The sequence below is a fragment of the Myotis nattereri genome (assembly GCF_964212035.1).
Source record: "Myotis nattereri genome assembly, chromosome: 2".
NCBI classification, from domain to species: Eukaryota; Metazoa; Chordata; class Mammalia; order Chiroptera; family Vespertilionidae; genus Myotis; species Myotis nattereri.
The window spans coordinates 160,425,400-160,442,881 of record NC_138076.1 but is presented as its reverse complement, the minus strand read 5'-3'; the positions used below and the strand labels follow the sequence as shown (position 1 = coordinate 160,442,881).

Genomic DNA, 17,482 nt, shown 5'->3' with positions numbered 1-17,482 from the left:
CCGATACGCCAAGGTTGAGGGTTTGATACCCTGTCAGGGCATATACAAAAAAAAAAAAAAATGAAGGCATACATAAGTGGACAAATTAATGTCTCTCTCTCCAAAAATAAAATAAACAAAAAAATAAATAGTAAAAAATATAATAACAACTTTAAAAAGGTTTCTAGAGGAGTAAGTCTTCAGGGAACTATACACTCCTAAAACTGGGAGAAGAAACTGGATGTAGAGGCATCTAACACTGTTGCCTGAAAATCCTGGGTCCTTCGAATTCTCCCATTTCTTTTTTAAAAATTTTTTAATTTTCATATGTAGTCATATGTTTCACATTTTTAAATTGTCTGAAGTTTTACATATGTCTCCTTTTTCCCCAACTGACCTCCCCCTCCCCCCAGCCATTTCCACCCCAGGCAAGCCCCCACCGCTCCAGTGTCTGTGTCCACTGGTTATGCTAATATGAATTCCCCATTTCTGACTCGAGTTTACCATCCATAAATGGGCCCATCTCCACCTCCAGTTCATTAGTCAGTGTCCTCATCCTCAATATGAAAATGCCATTTTGTTGAAATTCCATGAATTTCAAACTCTAGTGCCTTGGAAACGACAGGGGAGAGACTGGCTGTGTAACTATGGCGGGGGGAGAGAAAGTGGTGGTGAGTTTGTCTCCAAGACGGAGGAAGGAATGACAGAGGGCTGAAGACAAACGCGTGTCCCCCCAATTAGACTTCTCACCGTTGCTCCTGCCCTCATCTTCCCACTAGTTCTTCATCAGTTCCCACTAGTTGTCACCTCTTGGGTGCCTCGTTTTTTAGGGGTTTTATTTTTTCAGTTACAGTTGACGTTCATATGATACTAGTTTTAGTGTACAGCAGAGTGGTTAGACATTACATACCTTACAAAGTGATGCCCCGGTAAGTTTAGTACCCACCTGGCAGCACACGTAATTACATTACCAACTGACTATATTCTCTATGCTGTCCTTACACCCCCATGACTATTTTGTAACTGCCAATTTGTACCTCTTAATCCCTTCACCTTTTTCACCCAGTCCCCCAATCCTCCTCCCATCTGGCAACCATCAGTTTGTTCTCTGTATCCATGAGTTTATTTCGGTTTCATTTGTTTGTTTATGGGTTTTATTATAATTAATGGAATTTATTTTTATTTTTTTTAAAAAAAATATTTTATTGATTTTTTACAGAAAGGAAGGGAAAGGGATAGAGAGTTAGAAACATCGATGAGAGAGAAACATCAATCAGCTGCCTCCTACACGTGCCCCACTGGGGATGTGCCCACAACCAAGGTACATGCCCTTGACCGGAATCAAACCCGGGACCCTTGAGTCCGAAGGCCGATGCTCTATCTACTGAGCCAAGCCGGTTAGGGCATGGCATTTATTTTTTAGAGTAGTTTTAGGTTTATAGAAAAATTGAGCAGGAAGAATAGATTGTCCCCAAGTAATCCCTCTCCACCAACCCATTTCCCCTATTAACATCTTCCATTGGTGTGATACATTTGTTGCAATTATTTTAAATTTTTATTATTTATTTTATTATGTATTATTAACTATTATTACCTAAGTACATAGTTTACATTAGGGTTCACATGTTTAATTCAATACCAAACATATTCATTTATCTTTAGAGGTTGTCGGGAAAAAAAACACCCAAGTCAGAGAAACAAGACAGCCCAAATCCATCCTTTCCTGAGGGCTCTCCCTGATCTGAATGGCTATTTTCTGAATCTCACCTTCACCTTACCTCACCTGGAAACACAAGCGAGCCAGAAAGCTGACAGTTTCCAAGAACAGGGAAAGCCGTGACAATAGCCGTATTTACCCACTCCTTGCCTAGACTTTGTCTTCTCCTCTGCCCTGTGCTGACAAACTGGCTTTTTCTCCCTTTGCAGCTCCCGTTTCTTCCTCCTGCAAACTCTTGTCACCCTAAAGATTTATCCTAGAGAAAGGACCTTGAGGTGAGAGTATTTTTCTGTGTCTTCTGTAGGGAGAGCAAGAGAAAATGGAAGGTTGATGGTTTGTTTTAACCTTAATAGTTAAAAGTTCTCCCAAGAGCACAGCAGGGTACTTAGACAGATTAGAAGTCAGACCAACATTGGCAACTTTTAATTTTACATGGTTAACTCAATACCAAACACAAACCAAACATATTCAACATCTGGGGAGGACTACATCCCAGTCCCACCTCAACTGCAGGAATTAGGCTCAATTTGGTGTCTAGGCTGTGATCATAGGAAGGAAAATGAAGATGGGAGCATCTGGTGCTTTTTAAGTGGTGCAATAACCCTACCCATCATGTCACAGAGCTCCCCACCTGGTGCCATGACCCACCTCCAGCAGAAAGCCAAAAGGAACAGACCAGTAAGAGAGGTCCGGGGTACCGTCTAGGTTTCACTCACTCCTTCCGTTTGCTAAGGGGCACAAATAGCCCAAAGAATGGTTCCTGGAAGGAGCCGAGTGAGGGAGCTACCGAGGCATACGGGTAAAACAGGGAGGAACAAGGATGGCCGTGGTCTGAACTGCCTGGACCCCAAATCCACGGCAAAGCCCAGGACTATACTGCTTCTGTCCAGTAAGAGGAGTTTCTGGTCCTGCATGACCCTTCCAATTCTGATTTAAGCTCACCACCTAAACACAGGCCTATCTCTACCCTTAGGCTTCTGGCTCTTCAGTCGCTGTCATCGTCATCCTCAATATGAAACCGTTTCTTCTTTTGGATTCCTGGAGCTCCCAGCTCCGGTGCTGTAAGAATGACAGGAGTGAGAAGAGGGAAAATATCTAACACGTTAAAGGGGAAGGAGGGGAGAGTGTTCATCCTCAGGACTGAAGGGTGCCAACATCAGGGAAAGAGCAGGCCCCAGACTCCCTACCTTTGCTCCCGCCCTCATCTTCCTCCCGTTCCTCATCGCTGTCCAGCAGTTGTCGCTTCTTGGGTGCCACTTTCGGCTGCTCTTTGACACCAGCGATCTCTGCCTCTGAAATGACCATAAGAAGCATAAGATGAGGGAATGGGCCCCCATACTATCAGAATACTCTACCAGCCTCTAGAGCAGCGGTTCTCAGCCTGTGGGTCGTGACCCCTTTGGGGGTCGAACGACCCTTTCACAGGGGTTGCCTAAGACCATCAGAAAACACATGTATAATTACATATTGTTTTTGTGATTAATCACTATGCTTTAATTATGTTCAACTTGTAACAATGAAATTGGGAATCACCATAACATGAGGAACTGTATTAAAGGGTCGCGGCATTAGGAAGGTTGAGAACCACTGCCTAGATCAACATGGCGGCCGCACAGTGAGTCCTCAATAGGTGGCCCTGCTATTACCCCCTGGGGACACCAGGCCGGCTTTCCTTTTCCGGGCTAACAGGAGGGCCCTCAGGGCTTGTGCTCGGTCTTCCTTCTGGTGCTCTTCCTCGGGGGCTTGCTCTCCAGGGCCTTTCGGGTCTAGCCCTGGCCGAAGCGTTCCCTCTTCCTCTGCGTGACTCAAAGAAGCTGCTACCCTCCGGAGCTGGGTGGGACTCAGCTTGGCTGGAATTCGCCAGAAGGTTTCCTACAAGGACAAAGAAGTTGAAAATAAGAGACTTTAATATTATTCACTGAGTAACTATGAACCTGCACTGGTGAAGATCCACAACGGTTATGAACGTGCTGCTTACTCACCCAATATATGCCCAACATCTAGCATGTTGTCTGCTACATTAAGAAGTTGTCAGTCATATAGTTGTTAATTGAATACATGAATCCGGGGGGGTCTAAAAAGGTGAATCAGATATGATCCCTCCCTCAAGGAACTTACAATCCAATGGGAGAAAAAAAAAGTCACTGTAGTCTAACACCACAAGATTGGGGCTGTATCAAGGAAATGAACAAATCTCAGTGGCCAAAGTGCTTACTTTTGCATCAGGGATAGAAAGTGAGAGAGACTGCTTCTCTGGGGAGGTGACGACTGAACTGACTCTCCAAGGTTGGGTGTGTTGGAGCTTCCAGGAGAGGGGCTGGCACGATCAAGTGTTTGGAGTATGAAGTAGTCCAAGGATGACTATGGAGTAAGGTAGGTTTGTGGGTGCCGTGAAGCTACACAAATTGACCAAATCTATATCTTAAAAAGATAACTAAGGGGGCAGCGTGGAATACGGACTTAGTGGAAGAAGAAACTGGAGAGGAAGACTAGCAGAACAGCTGCTGCAGAGTCTCGGTCAGCAAAATGAGGAGGTATATATATATATTTTTTTATTGTTCTTTACTTGTTTAATTTTTTGTATTTTTTTGGGAGGAGGTATATTTTGAAATAGCACCGACACAACTTGGCTGCCACTGTGACTGGTGCATTTACCTGCTCAGAGGCAGGAGGCCGAACCCCTAGCTTGCGCAACAGCTGCTGAAACTGCTCGTTTCCCATTGCTTCCTCATTTTCTTCTGTCAGCGGCACCAACGGAACTGCCTGGGAGCAGCCTAGAAGGGGTCCAGAGTCATACGGTAAAGATGTGAAGAAAGACCTGGGCCTCTCTCCCAGGCCAGCCGTTTCCAAAGCCCCAGTCCCGCTGAAACCATCATTTACCCACTCACCATCCTCTTCCCGGTCGTTTGCTGCTTGAACCAGGCAGTTCTGGAGCCACAGGAGAGGAGCAGAAAAGCCTACGGGAAAGAGGAAAACTTGACCGTGGCCCACGTGCGGAAACCCCCCTCCACTCGAGACTCCTCGCCCAGCCCAAGCCCTCACCTTCCTGACGCAGGCTTTGCCCAAGGTTTCCAGTTGACAGGACTGAGCTCCCCGGGAGGGTTTGTTCTGCTTCTGAGCACTCCTCTTTCTCCTCGTTCTCTTCACTATCTTCCTCTGACAGGTTTTCCTCTTCTTCCAGATCTTCCTGGCAAAAATCTTTTGGGGACGCCGCTCCATTAGACTAAAATTCAATGGGGGTGGGAAATGATAGGAGACAAGGTGAGGAACTGAGTGGAGTCCTTTGGTTCCGGGTGGACCCAGTCAGAACAGCCCGAAGCAGGAAGATCCTGGGCGGGCTACCTCTACGGAGCACTCAGGGGGAGTGGTCCCACGCCAGCAGAGCCAGGGGTAGATTATTACCGAGCCCAAAGGTGCCGACTTCTTCCGGCGTTTCTTGTATAGCTCCCGCCGCTCAGCCACCAGCCCCAGAGCCAGCAGCTTATCCACTATTCGGGCCCGTGAGCGTTTGGCTGTGATATTCTTCATGATATGACCCAGGACATCTATAAAGAAGGAAGTGTGAACACTCAAGAGCAGCAGAGGGAAGAGAAATAAAGGCAATCAGAGGAAAGAGGCTGGCTTGATTCACTCAGAGATGATACCACAAGTATAGTGAGTGGGCAGAAGGGATGGGACAAGCCTTACTGGGGAACAGGAGGCAGGGGGGGAAGACATGGACAGCGCGGCTCTCCTCCCAGAGGTTCCCTGAACTTCTACCTCACTTACCATCTGAGGCCTGGAACTCCTCAAAAAGCCGCTGCAGCTCCAGCTCCTGATCTTCTGTCCACAGTACGATGTGGGTTCCTTTCCTGTTTAGGAAGGTGTCGGTGGAAGAGGCGGCCGAGGCAGCGAACAGAGGATTCCCCATCTCAGTTCCCTCCAGAACATGTGCCTCTACCTTTGAAAGTCCTTGACACTGTCAGCCAGTCCCAGCCGCACCAGATGGTGGATGACCTGCTTACGCGTTCGAGGAGCAGTTCTCAGGTGCGCCAATATGGTGTCTACCACATCCTGACCTGAGGTGGAGCAGTGAGGCAGTAAAGAGGGGTCCGGAGCTCATGCTGCCCTCCTCATACACCCTTCAGATCTCAAGGCCTCATACCTTCCACATCCTTATGGGCAAGGTACAGTTCCTGAAGCTGGGCCTCCTCCTCTGGGCTCCACGCAGGAGGCTTACGACCAGAAGATCTAAATGGGGAACGGAGAGGGGAAGCTTGTAGGCTCTGGGCCCAAAAGAGGAGACCAAGGGTCTTCTCTGGTTAGTTCTAAAAGGAACAAGAAGGACAACACAGGTACCTCAGAGGAGGCAGCCAGCAGAGGCCACGATGTGCTTCCTTCCCCCACTTTCATCCCACTTAACCCTAAAGTCAAACGAAGGGATTTTCCAGGTTGGGCCTATGGAACCTGACACCGCAGGGACCAAGAGCATTATGGGAAAAACAAAGACGTGTGCAAGGAGGGGAGCTGCGGCACTAGGAAAAGAGGCCAGACACTTCTATGATCCTCAGGATTCGCCAGCAATTCTAGGTTCTCCCTGGGGGCCACCCCGCCCCGCCTCCCCGAAGCTCTGGAGGAGAAGGACACTGGAGCAGCAGGAGACGGAGGCTCCATCCCATTCTTCTCTCGGGCGACCTGTGGTACAGCACGTCGCCTTCAGGGCCTGTTTCCTCAGCTACGCAAGGGAAACGGCTGCACGGACTGATGTGCTCGCTCTTCCGCTTTGACACTCGGTGACTGTGTCACCCGCCCACAGCCCATCCTGGAGCTCACCCGCTGTCCAGGGAGCCATAGCCCTCGGTCATCTCTCGAACCACAGAAGTGTTCTTCCAGAACAGCAGCTCCACAAAGGCTTTCTGGTTGACTGCAGCCAAGGCAAAGAACTTGCCCAGGACGTATTTTGCAAAAGTCACCAGCTCCTGTGGGAGAGGGAGGCTGCTGTGAGGCCTCTGGCCTCAATGTAAACACAGTCAGGCCCTCTAAGTATTTTCTCGGCACCTGTTCCCAGCTGCCTCTCCTCACTCAGACTCTCTTCTACCCCCCCCCCCCCCCCCCACCGAGCTCCCTCCGCCAGACTGCCTACTTCCTCACCGTTCTCTCATCTCTCAGCCCTCGACCCCACGGACTCCCCTAAGCCTCCAGACCCCCATTCCTTAGTATCCCCTCACTTTGTAGGCCCCAGCGGCAGGGTCACTAAGCAGACGATTGAAGAGGCAAAAGAGTGAGAGCTGGAAAAGAAGGGCTTCCATTTTGAGGTCGTGGGCCAACCGGTGCAGCATCTTGACGATGCAGTGGTTAGTGTGGGCGCTGTTCTGCCTGTAAGTCCGCAGCAGCAGCACGTAGGCTCGGATGACAGTTGAACTGGCAAAGCTGCACCAAGAGAGGGGAGGAGAGAATGTCGGCATAAGACACTGCTCACAGCCCCACGCTCTCCCTCCTGGGACCACGCAGTCCTCTCGGCCCTCACCGTTTCAGGTAGTCCAGAAAATTAAATTCTTTCTCCGACACCTGGACCACTTGCAGTTCTTCCTCCTCCTCCTCCTCCTCCTCTTCTTCCTCTTCCTCCTCTGCCCCTCGTTCCTCTGGCGCCCGCTGCCCTATAGGAAGAGTGACGATTGCTGGGTCTCTGGTGCTAGAGAGCCAGAAGCAGGGCGATGTGGAGGGACGGAGACTCACGGGGAAGTGGGGCACAGAGGATTTGTTTCAGCAGCTGGATCTCCTCCTCTGGGGAAATGTCTTGAGAGCCAAACACATCTCCTTCTGGCCACACCTCTCTGGAACAGAGAGGAAAAAAGGCTTTAACCAGAGGGAATCTGAGTTATAATTTCAAGTGGGAGAAGGAATTTAGACTTATTTGTCAGCTGGAAAGAGAATGCAAACTATTATCTCAAAGAAGCAACAAAGACTCTAGGGAAATTTTTTCTCATAAGCCACAGTGCAATGACAATCACATAAGAACAAATGCAGCCCTAGCTGGTTTGGTTCAGTGGATAGAGCGTTGACTCGCACACTGAAAGGTCCCAGATTCGATTCTGGTCAAGGGCACATACCTTGATTGCAGGCTTGATCTCTGGCCTGCCCTGGTTGGGGCACGTGCGGGAGGCAACCAATTGATGTGTGTCTCTCATATCGATGTTTCTCTCTCTCTGTCTCTCTCCCTCCCTTCCACTCTCTCTAAAAATCATGGAAAAATATCCTCCAGTGAAGATTAACAAAACAAAAAAGAACAAATGTAAACAATCTAAATGTTTGACACATGGTTAAACGGATGTACATACTCACACAATGATGTTTTAAATCCATTTTAAATCCTCACCCAAGAATATGTTTGGGTTGTTTTTTTAAAATTGATTTTAGAGAGAGGAAGGGAGAGAGAAAGAAACATTGACTGGTTGCCCCCTATTCGTACCCCAAGCAGGGATCAAACCCAAAACTCAGGTATGTGCCCTGACCAGGAATCGAACCCGCAACCTTGTGATGTACAGATGACACTCCAACCGAGCCACCCAGCTAAGGCAATAATGGTGTTTTAAAGCCATTAATAATTATAGAAATGTATCTGATGAGAAATGATGCTCATGATATACTGAGCAATGAAAAAAATACTATATATCAGTATGTGCAATATTTCATTTTTTTTAAAGAAGTTGTAGACGATATGTCTACATCTAACACAGAGGGGAAAACTCTGGATGGTAACTCATCAAAATGTTAATGGATTTTGAATATGAGGAAACAAAAAATACCCTGCCAGGAGAGCAAAAAACAAAACAAACAAACAAAAACACATCCAAAAATATGAAGACAGTGTAAAGGAGCCTCTGTGACAACTTCAAGGGTACCAACATTCGCATTATGGGGATGCCAGAAGGAGAAGAGAACAAGGTATTGAAAATCTATTTGAAGAAATAATGATAGAAACCTTCCCCTACCTGGTGAAAGAAATAGACTTACAAGTCCAGGAAGCACAGAGAGTCTCAAACAAAGTGGCCCATACCAAGACACATCATATTTAAAATGCCAAAGGTTAAAAACAAAGAGAGAATCTTAAAAACAGCAAGAGAAAAGTAGTTAGTAAGAAGAAAAAAAAAAAGATAAAAAATATGAATAAAATGGCAATAAATACATGTCTATCAACAACTGAATCTAAAAATCAAAATAAAAGCACAAGGAATCTAATGAACAAAATAAACTGATGAATAAAATATGAAATAGAGGCATGGAAGCATGGAACAGGCTGTTGAATCTCAGAGGGAAGGGGGAGGAAGGAGCGGGAAGAGGTTAACCAAAGAACTTATATGCATATATGCATTACCTATGGACACAGACAACAGAGCGGTAAAGGCCTGGGGCAGGGTGGGAACGGGGTGGAGGGCGGGGAAAAGGGGAACATCTATAATACTCCCAACAATAAAGATTTTTTAAAAATGTTAATAAATGGCCCTAGCCGATTTGGCTCAGTGGATGGAGCATCAGCCTGCGGACTCAAGGTTTCGGGTTCGATTCCGGTCAAGGGCATGTACCTTGGTTACGGGCACATCCCCAGTAGTGGGGTGTGCGGGAGGCAACTGATCAATGTTTCTCTCTCATCGATGTTTCTAACTCTCTGTCCCTCTCCCTTCCTCTCTGTAAAAATTCAATAAAATATATTTTAAAAAAAGTAAAAATAAAATGTTAATAAATGGCTATCTTTGGCTCATAGATTATCTTTATTCCCCCCACCCCATTAACTGTACTTTCTGTTTCTGTTTAATCGAACAAAACCATCCAACAGACCAATCAAAACTCCCCAGGGCTGTCCTGGCCGGTGTGGCTCATTTGGTTGGAGCATCATCCCATACAACAAAAGGTGGCGGCTTCAATTCCCAGTCAGGGCATATACCCAGGTTGCAGGTTCAATTGGGAGGTAACCAATCCATGTTTCTCTCTCTCTCTCTCCCCCCTTCCCTTCCTCTAAGATCAATTAAAAAAAAAAAATCCTCCCCAAGACTTAGTACTCAGTCCAGAGCCCCAGTACTTCAGATGGGACTTCTCTCTTTTGAAGACTGAGGACCTATAACATAGTAAAAGTCCCCCTTTGCCCCCAAAAGCCAAGAGCTGGAACCGGGAGGATGGGTGGGCAGGGTTCTTACCGGGCAGACCTAAGCAGAGTCAGGGCCTGTGGGGCCTGGCTAGCCAGCAGACAGTCTTGGATCCGCACCATGGCTTCTGCCCGCTGCTCTTCCACTGGCACCTCTGAGGCTGCATCAAAGGGAACCATGGAGTCCAAACTGAGCTCAGGATCCTAGAGCGAGATTAAGGCTATGGGAACAGAGAAGGAAACCCAGGCAGCCAACCCACAGCACTCTCCTGAGAAAGACAGGGCTTCTGCAACCACCTACCTGGGCACAGCACTGCAGCTGCTCGGCCAGGGATGGCCACAGGGCCTCCAGGTCCCCTGGGCTGCGGGGAACATTACCAGAAGCAACAGGCTTCTTTTTCTTCTTTCTCTTCTTTCGTTTGTTCTATGGAAAAAGATGTGTTAGAATGGCAGGAGGGCTAAGGAAGCCTTTCCCCATCAATGTCTTCTCTATTATTAATTAACTAGAGGCCCAGTGCACAAAATTCGTGCACGGGTGGTGTCCCTAGGCCTGGCCTGCGATCAGGGCCGATCTTCCCCGGCAGCTGGCCCTGCCCCCTACCGTTGCTGCTGCTGCTACGGTCACCCTCTGTGTGTGGGGCGACCAGTGGGGCTATCAGGGCCCCAGCGCTGCCCGAGTCAGCTGCCACCCACCCCTGGTTCCCGGTTCCCCATCATGCGATCATAGCCTGCCGGCTGGGGGGGTGGAACCAAGAGGTTGGCCATTCCCGCCTGCTCGCTGGCCCTGCACCCCACCGCCACCGGTTACCCTCTGTATGTGGGGTGACCGGCGGGATGACCAGGGCCCTGAAGGACACGCCACCACCCACCCCTGTACCCCCATTCCCCATTGGGCCATCGGAGCCTGCCTGCCAAGGGGAGGGACTGAGAGGTTGGCCCACAGGCCCCAATCAGGCGATTGGGGCCTGAGGGCGGGGGACAGCTTCTGTGTTGAACATCTGCCCCCCTGGTGGTCAGTGCACATCATAGCTGACTGGTTGTTTCGCCATCTGGTCAACTTGCATATTACGCTTTTATATATATAGATTAGATGTCTGAATTAATCATTCACAGAGTGACCGCTATATGCTACTCCAAGGCAATGGGGAAGCAACAGTGAACAGCACATTTCCTTGCCCTTAAGGAGCTTACAGTCCAGTGGGGGAGACAGGTGAATCAGGTTTCAGTGGGGACAGGACCTAGAATGGGCTGAGCAGAAAATGCCATAGCAAAACACAGGAACTGCACTTGACTCACTTATTGGGGTAGTATTTCCTAAAAGCAGTGACGTGAAGCAGAAGTTTATAGAACAGATTTGCTATGAGGATAAGAAACTCTACATGAAAAGGCTTTGTAAATTGCAAAGCACTTTGTAAAAACAGCCTGCAATTTTTTCTCCTGAAAAGCAGGAGCGAGAGTCAATACCCTGTCCTGCCCCTCCAAGGCATGGCTGTGAACCAGTCTTGTGTGGCAAATAGGATGAACTACGGAGGCCTTAAGGTTCAGACCCTGTTCAAGGAACTTAAAGTCAAACACAGAAGAGGTTAAGAGCTTGAGATTTGGAATCCAGCATCTCTGGAGTTAAGTACTGACACTTGGCCATTGACTAGTTAACTTTGAACAAGTTTTTAACCACTTTGTGCATGTGCCCTAGTACTGGTGTGAGTATTACAAGAAAACTAGCACAACGTCTGACATACAGTAAACACCCAATAAATGATATCACTGATTACTGCTGATAATACAATAGAGTCCTGAGTTTTAAAATATCTTCTAGGAAAGTCTCATTGATATTACTGCCCCTTTCAAGTCCAGTTCTGACTGAACTTTAAGCTTTAGCAGATAGAATTACAGGAAAACTTTTACAAAGCAGAGACCCTGAACGTCTATGGGATACAAATTTCTTGAGGTTTTCTTCTTGTGCCAGACTGTTCACTTACATGTCACTTCAGGCTCATGGGTAATCTTACAACCAACTTTAGGACTATGGAGACTGATACGAGCAGCTGGAGTTATTCTAACAGCAACTAATACAGGAAGAGGTCCCAGACCTTCTGACTCAATTTAAGGCTCTTTCCATCTCCCAACAGTGCTTCAGAAGTACAACCAGAAAATATCGCAGCACAATCACTAAACTCTAATATTATGAACCCCTAGGGTTTCTGTGCTTATTAGCACCTAGTACATGTTCCAGAAATGTTCCATGAATGAATTAAGACATTTATGGTCCATCAGGGATTGATCGAATAAAAAAAGGAAACGACAGTAGACTCCACTATCGAGTCTCTTCAACAAATCTCTTGCCCTCTTAGTTCAGAGTGGTTCTAACAGGTCAGCTGAAGCTACAGAAAATGTGAGGAGGAGAAAGAAGGCCTGTCCTCCCCCTTTCCCTCCCATCTCTTTCCACATCGGGGACTGCCCAGTACCTGCACCACCAGGTTCCCTCGGCTCCGACAAAACCGCTCCAACATCTTGAGGAAGAGATGGGTGGTTTCCACCAGGTCGATAAGGAAAGAGCGGGGCTGGCATCGCTCATCGAACTTTCGAAAGAGTGCCAGGAACAGTTCTCGATACTCCATAACATAGAAAATGTTGTCTAGAAACAGGGTAGAAAAAAGATGGGAAGGACTGGACTGGAAAGTGTAGGAAAAGGAGATGGGTGAAGTTGGGACCAGGAAGAGCAAAATGCTGGTCAAGAAATGGGGAAGGCCAGGATCAGAGACCAAGCCAGGGCCTCACTTTTGATGATGCGGCTGCTCTCCCGCACAGCCTCCTCTGGCGACACGTCCATCTCATTTACTGTGGCCAGAAGCTCCTGATAGGCCTTCAGAGCCAGGTGCATCCTGGGAGTTGAGGAAGAGAGGACAACTTAGGACATAGGCCCATGGTAACAGTACCACTGCCCCCCCTCTCCCCCCAAATAACGTCATCAGAACCAGAATGGGCCAGCCGGTCCTTGCCCCCCAGCCTGACCACCTTCATCCAAAACGCAAGAGAAAGTACCACCCAGAGTCCAGGTGTTCAGGTTCCTGGCCTGGCCAATGTGTCCAGCGGCCTCCAATTCTCACCCCACTCACCGGCGTGCCCAGGAGGCAGCTTCCTTGCGGTCGGTCAGCATCATCTCGTAGTAGTTGGTGAGGTTCTGCTCAATGAAGTGGAAGGTACGGACACTGAGGGTCTCGGAGACCAGGCCTGGCTTGAAGGAGGCAGCCCGGTTGAAGGCCATGAAGAAAGCCAAGGCCCACATGTAATAGGTCTCGTCGTGCTGCTGAGCTTTCTCCCGAAGCAGGTTATCCTAACGTCCAGGGGAAAAAAGACCATTCCATGACCTCGGGGCTTCCAATTTCCTCCTGTCCTGTGATAATGGGAGGGACCCTGGACACGACCATACACTAGTCTAGGATCCACAATTTCCAAGCCTCTCTCCTCCCCTCCCCAGTATCTCCACATTCCTTTCCCCTTCATTTGGAGTGATTTCTTGAGAGACTTTTAACTTGCTCCTCTTCTGACATCACCACCATTTCTTAGGAGCACCCTATACCCTTCCCATATTCTAGTCCACACTCCAGGGTCAGCTTCCCATAGGCTCCTCCCAGTTGCCCTTCGTGCCCACCACGACCCCCGTGACCTCTCCACTCCATCCTTCCTAGGCTCTCACCTTCACCAGGCCCATGAGCCGGTTGTAACAGTTCTCCAGGAACTCAGAGCAGAAGTCTCTGAGGAAGAGTCTCACGTTGAGGGCAGAGCGGCGCTGAATGGACAGCTCCCGGGCAGCCTGGCGACGTTTAGGCACCCTTCGGGGCTGCTTTCCCAAATCGGAACTGTAGTTTCGGAGCTAGGGGTATGGGCTGGGGATTAGAATTATTCCTAACCGCCACCCTCTGCTTGCAGCTCTTCCCACATTCCTGGTTCTGCAGTTTTCTCAAAAGAAACTCTTAGAGAGTCCTCTCCCACTGGGCCGAAGTGAAGACAGAGGTAGAGACAATAAAGCCAGAGGCTCCGTTTCTCCTAACAGAGGGTCTTCACCTCCAGAGACGCTGACCCTCCTTAGGCTCCCCAACTCCACACCATGGAGCCCCACCCCAGATGGGAGCATACTCACATTGTGGAGGCCTTTGTGAAAGATGAGGTCCCTCTCGCCAATGGATTTCAACCCCTGGACAATGTAGGAGCCCCCAAATCGAGAATGCCTGCAGTGAAAACAAGAACCAAAAACATTCAGGGTGATTCCTCAATTCTCTGGAAGTTTTATCCCCACTTCTCTTTCATCAGCACATCAGGGCGTGTTGTAACTGCAAAATGGTATCTGGCCTCCACTGTCTGAGAAGTTGGCGCAGGCCCTCAGCCCTCCAGCGAAGGAGTGGGCACATGGCTAGAGCAGCTCCCCAACACCCACCGGTTGCCGCGCTGAAGGGCTCGAGTCTTCTTTTCTGCCATCTCTCGCTGGCGTAACACCTCCAGCTCCGCCACATCGGTGCTCCGCTCCTGGGCTAAGCGTCCCTGTCCTACTCCTGCTAGCTGCTCAGGGTTCTACATTTGGAACAAGGAGGGAAGAGTCAGAGGGATGGCCATTCCTTATTCTGAGTCCACTCCTACTGGTGGCAGAAAGAATGAATAAAATAGGATTGTTGATGGAACCCCATACTCAAGACATGGCTATTCTATGTGTCACCACCTTCCCCCGGAGAATTCAGCCATTATTATAAGAACAATTCTGGCCGCATCGCAGAAGAGTACATGGACAAAGGAACTGGGGCAACAGGCCAGGGTCTCACCTGGTCACGAAACATAAGGGAGATGATCTCTAGCACGTGTAGGCTCCACTGCTGCTCAGTGGGCGAGCTGGCCAGGAAGAGGAGCAGGTCGTCCAGGCCACTGAGATGAATTGCCCAGAGCAGTTGGTCATGGACGCTGGCGTCATCATCGATCCTCTGAGCAGTGAGGGGTGAGGAGAGATAGGGAGGCCAGTTGGTTCCACAGCCCTGCCTTGAGTTTCTCCAACTCATTCTTTTTTTAAAAAAAATATATTTTATTGATTTTTTACAGAGAGGAAGGGAGAGAGATAGAGAGTTAGAAATATCTATGAGAGAGAAACATCGATCAGTTGCCTCCTGCACATCTTCTACTGGGGATGTGCCCACAACCCAGGTACATGCCCTTGACCGGAATCGAACCCGGGACCCCTCAGTCCGCAGGCCGACGCTCCATCCACTGAACCAAACCGGCTTCAGCTCCAGCTCATTCTTTGACCAAGGTTCCCCCGAGATTTGTCAGGAGACAGAAAAACAAACACACAAAACAAAACAGAAAAGGGCAGCTCAATCCAACCAAACACAAGGTCTCAGACAACCCAAGACCCTTTCTCACCTTTTCCTGATCCAGGTCAGCTGGGACGTGGAGAATATTTCTGACCAGCAGCAGGATCCGCTCAATCAGCAAGTTGTCTTCCTCCTGCCGTTCCTCCCAGCCCTAGGCAGGAGGAGAGTTCGAGGAAGAGACTCTCTGTGGGAGGCAGGCAACACCTACCCTGGCTGGGGGACCGAGGCACAGAGGAGGATCGGTACTAAACGGAAAGAAAAGAGCTCACTCTCTCTAGAGCAGCGGTTCTCAACCTGTGCGTCACGACCATCGGAAAACACACATAGCATATCAGATATTTACTTTACGATTCGTAACAGTAGCAAAATTAGTTATGAAGTAGCAACGAAAAGAATTTTATGGTTGGGGGTCACCACCACATGAGGATCTGTATTAAAGGGTCGCGGCATTAGGAAGGTGGAGAACCACTGCGAGTATACCTGCATCTTTCCCCTCCCACGACATTCCCTGGGGCATGCACGCACTCTCTCTATCTGGAACACAGCACCTTCCCCCCTCTTCTTCCCTCCAGGTGCATACCTTTGCTTTCTCTCTCTCTCCTAAGTCCCCTTCTCTAGCCCCTGTAACTTATTTTCTGAGCCCATGCAGCCCAGCTGGCTCACTCTTTCTACCTCTGTGACTTTCTAAATAAACTTTCGCTTGTATATGGGGGGGGAAAAAAAGGAAAGAAAAACCTCAATCAGCCCTGAGGTAGCCAGAGACAGTGGACTGGACTATGTGTTCACAAGACTGGGACCAGGTCTCGAACCTCAGCATGTCCCGACAATGCCCCGGCTGGCGCTCTACCCGAAGGAGGAGCAAGGTGCTAACTGTCCTTGGGATCTTGGAAGGCGGAGACTCACTCACCAGCTGCAGCAGCTCATACAAGGTTTCACTGAGGACCCCAAAAGCCTTCTCACTGGCAAAGGCCTACAAAACAGAGGAATGGACCTTAAATAGCTCCCACCCTCTCCTTCCCCACTGTGCCGCCAATTCTGCCGCAGGGACTCTAAAGGAGAACCTCACCTCTTTGTAGGCCTGCAAGTAAGCCAGCACCTGCAGATAATGGTGCCGGAAGCTGGGCTCCTTGGGCACACTGCCAAAACAGAGCAAGGCTGGCTGTGTCAAGTTCACCATCAGCCTAGGGAAACAACGAAGGAGGCAGAAGTTGTTGTTTCCTCGCCAGGCACAAACACCACAATCCATCACATCAAACATCAAGCGCTGGCACATGGTGCAAGTTAAAGAGCTTGGGGTGCAACAACCTGATAACGGCATCGAAGAGCGCCTTGTCCTGGCGGTACTGGGTGAGGATGGGCAGAAGGTCACTCTGCAGGATCTGGGCGGCCCCCAGCTGCTGCCGCACATCTCGAGTCTCGTCCTCATGCCTCAAGTAGCGGATCAAATCCTTCACACTCTCTTCAGGGACAGAACCAACACTTACATGGACCCTGGAAGAAGCTCCACCCAGGCCCAAGTGCTTTTCATACACATGGCTTGAGAAATTCAACAGAACTCAACCCAAGCAAATTTTTTTTTTACCTGTTTCCTCAAAAAGGTACTCACCTAAGCAATCTGGTTCCTTGTGGTAAGTGTCTCCCTCCAAGTACCCAAGGGCACTACATGTGGCCAGAAGTTCGCAGTTCATCGTGCATCAGTGGAGCAGCCAACAGAGATGTTAGGCAGGTGGAGACTGGGGAGATAAAAATGATGAGTCCTGCAGAGACAGGGAAAGGTAACGATTATAGGATCCTCTCCATGAAAGGGAGAGGGGAACAGGGCAGGGCCCTGATGAGCAGAGTATTCTGAACTAAATCTTCAAATGCTCACTTTAAAAACTATATATATTTTTATGGATTTCAGAGAGACAAAAGAAGAGGGAGAGATAGAAACATCAATGATGAGAGAGAATCACTGATCGGCTGCCCCCCGATCAGTGGCTCAAGCCCCCTACTGGGATCAAGCCCACAACCTGGATATGTGCCCTTGACCGGAATCGAACTTGGGACGACCCTTCAAGTCCGCAGACCAACGCTCTATCCACTGAGTCAAACCGGCTAGAGCTCAAATGCTCCACTTTTGTCAGAACCCAAAGTGCTATTCCCAGTCCCAGGGAAAGCTTTTAGTTAAGGTTTCTATCTGATCAAAACCCAAGAGGCTCCAAGCCTAAGAATTAAGCGCCTGCCCCAGGCTCTCACTTGTATCTGACACCATAGAAACAGTATGTTTCAAAGTCAAGGTAACTGAGTAGAAAGAAAGGTTGGTTAGAG

At 48.9% G+C, this 17,482-nt stretch overlaps 1 protein-coding gene across 1 annotated transcript; it reads right to left on the bottom strand.

Annotated features, from left to right (window-relative positions):
* Nucleotides 1–1,553: 1,553 nt before the first annotated feature.
* TIMELESS (timeless circadian regulator) lies at nt 1,554–16,929 on the bottom strand. The gene is made up of 28 exons (XM_081083833.1): nt 16,779–16,929; nt 16,478–16,631; nt 16,239–16,353; nt 16,080–16,142; nt 15,222–15,323; nt 14,630–14,785; nt 14,251–14,384; nt 13,957–14,044; nt 13,513–13,689; nt 12,932–13,149; nt 12,594–12,697; nt 12,281–12,450; nt 10,117–10,239; nt 9,868–10,019; nt 7,412–7,509; nt 7,203–7,332; nt 6,904–7,105; nt 6,509–6,654; nt 5,841–5,926; nt 5,637–5,754; nt 5,465–5,547; nt 5,099–5,241; nt 4,739–4,919; nt 4,585–4,653; nt 4,352–4,470; nt 3,343–3,568; nt 2,884–2,988; nt 1,554–2,755 (listed from the first exon to the last, which is right to left on the bottom strand). The coding sequence occupies exons 1-28, from the start codon at nt 16,858–16,860 to the stop codon at nt 2,682–2,684; spliced, it is 3,618 nt and encodes a 1,205-aa protein (XP_080939959.1). The 5' UTR covers nt 16,861–16,929; the 3' UTR covers nt 1,554–2,681.
* Between the last annotated feature and the right edge of the window lie 553 nt (nt 16,930–17,482).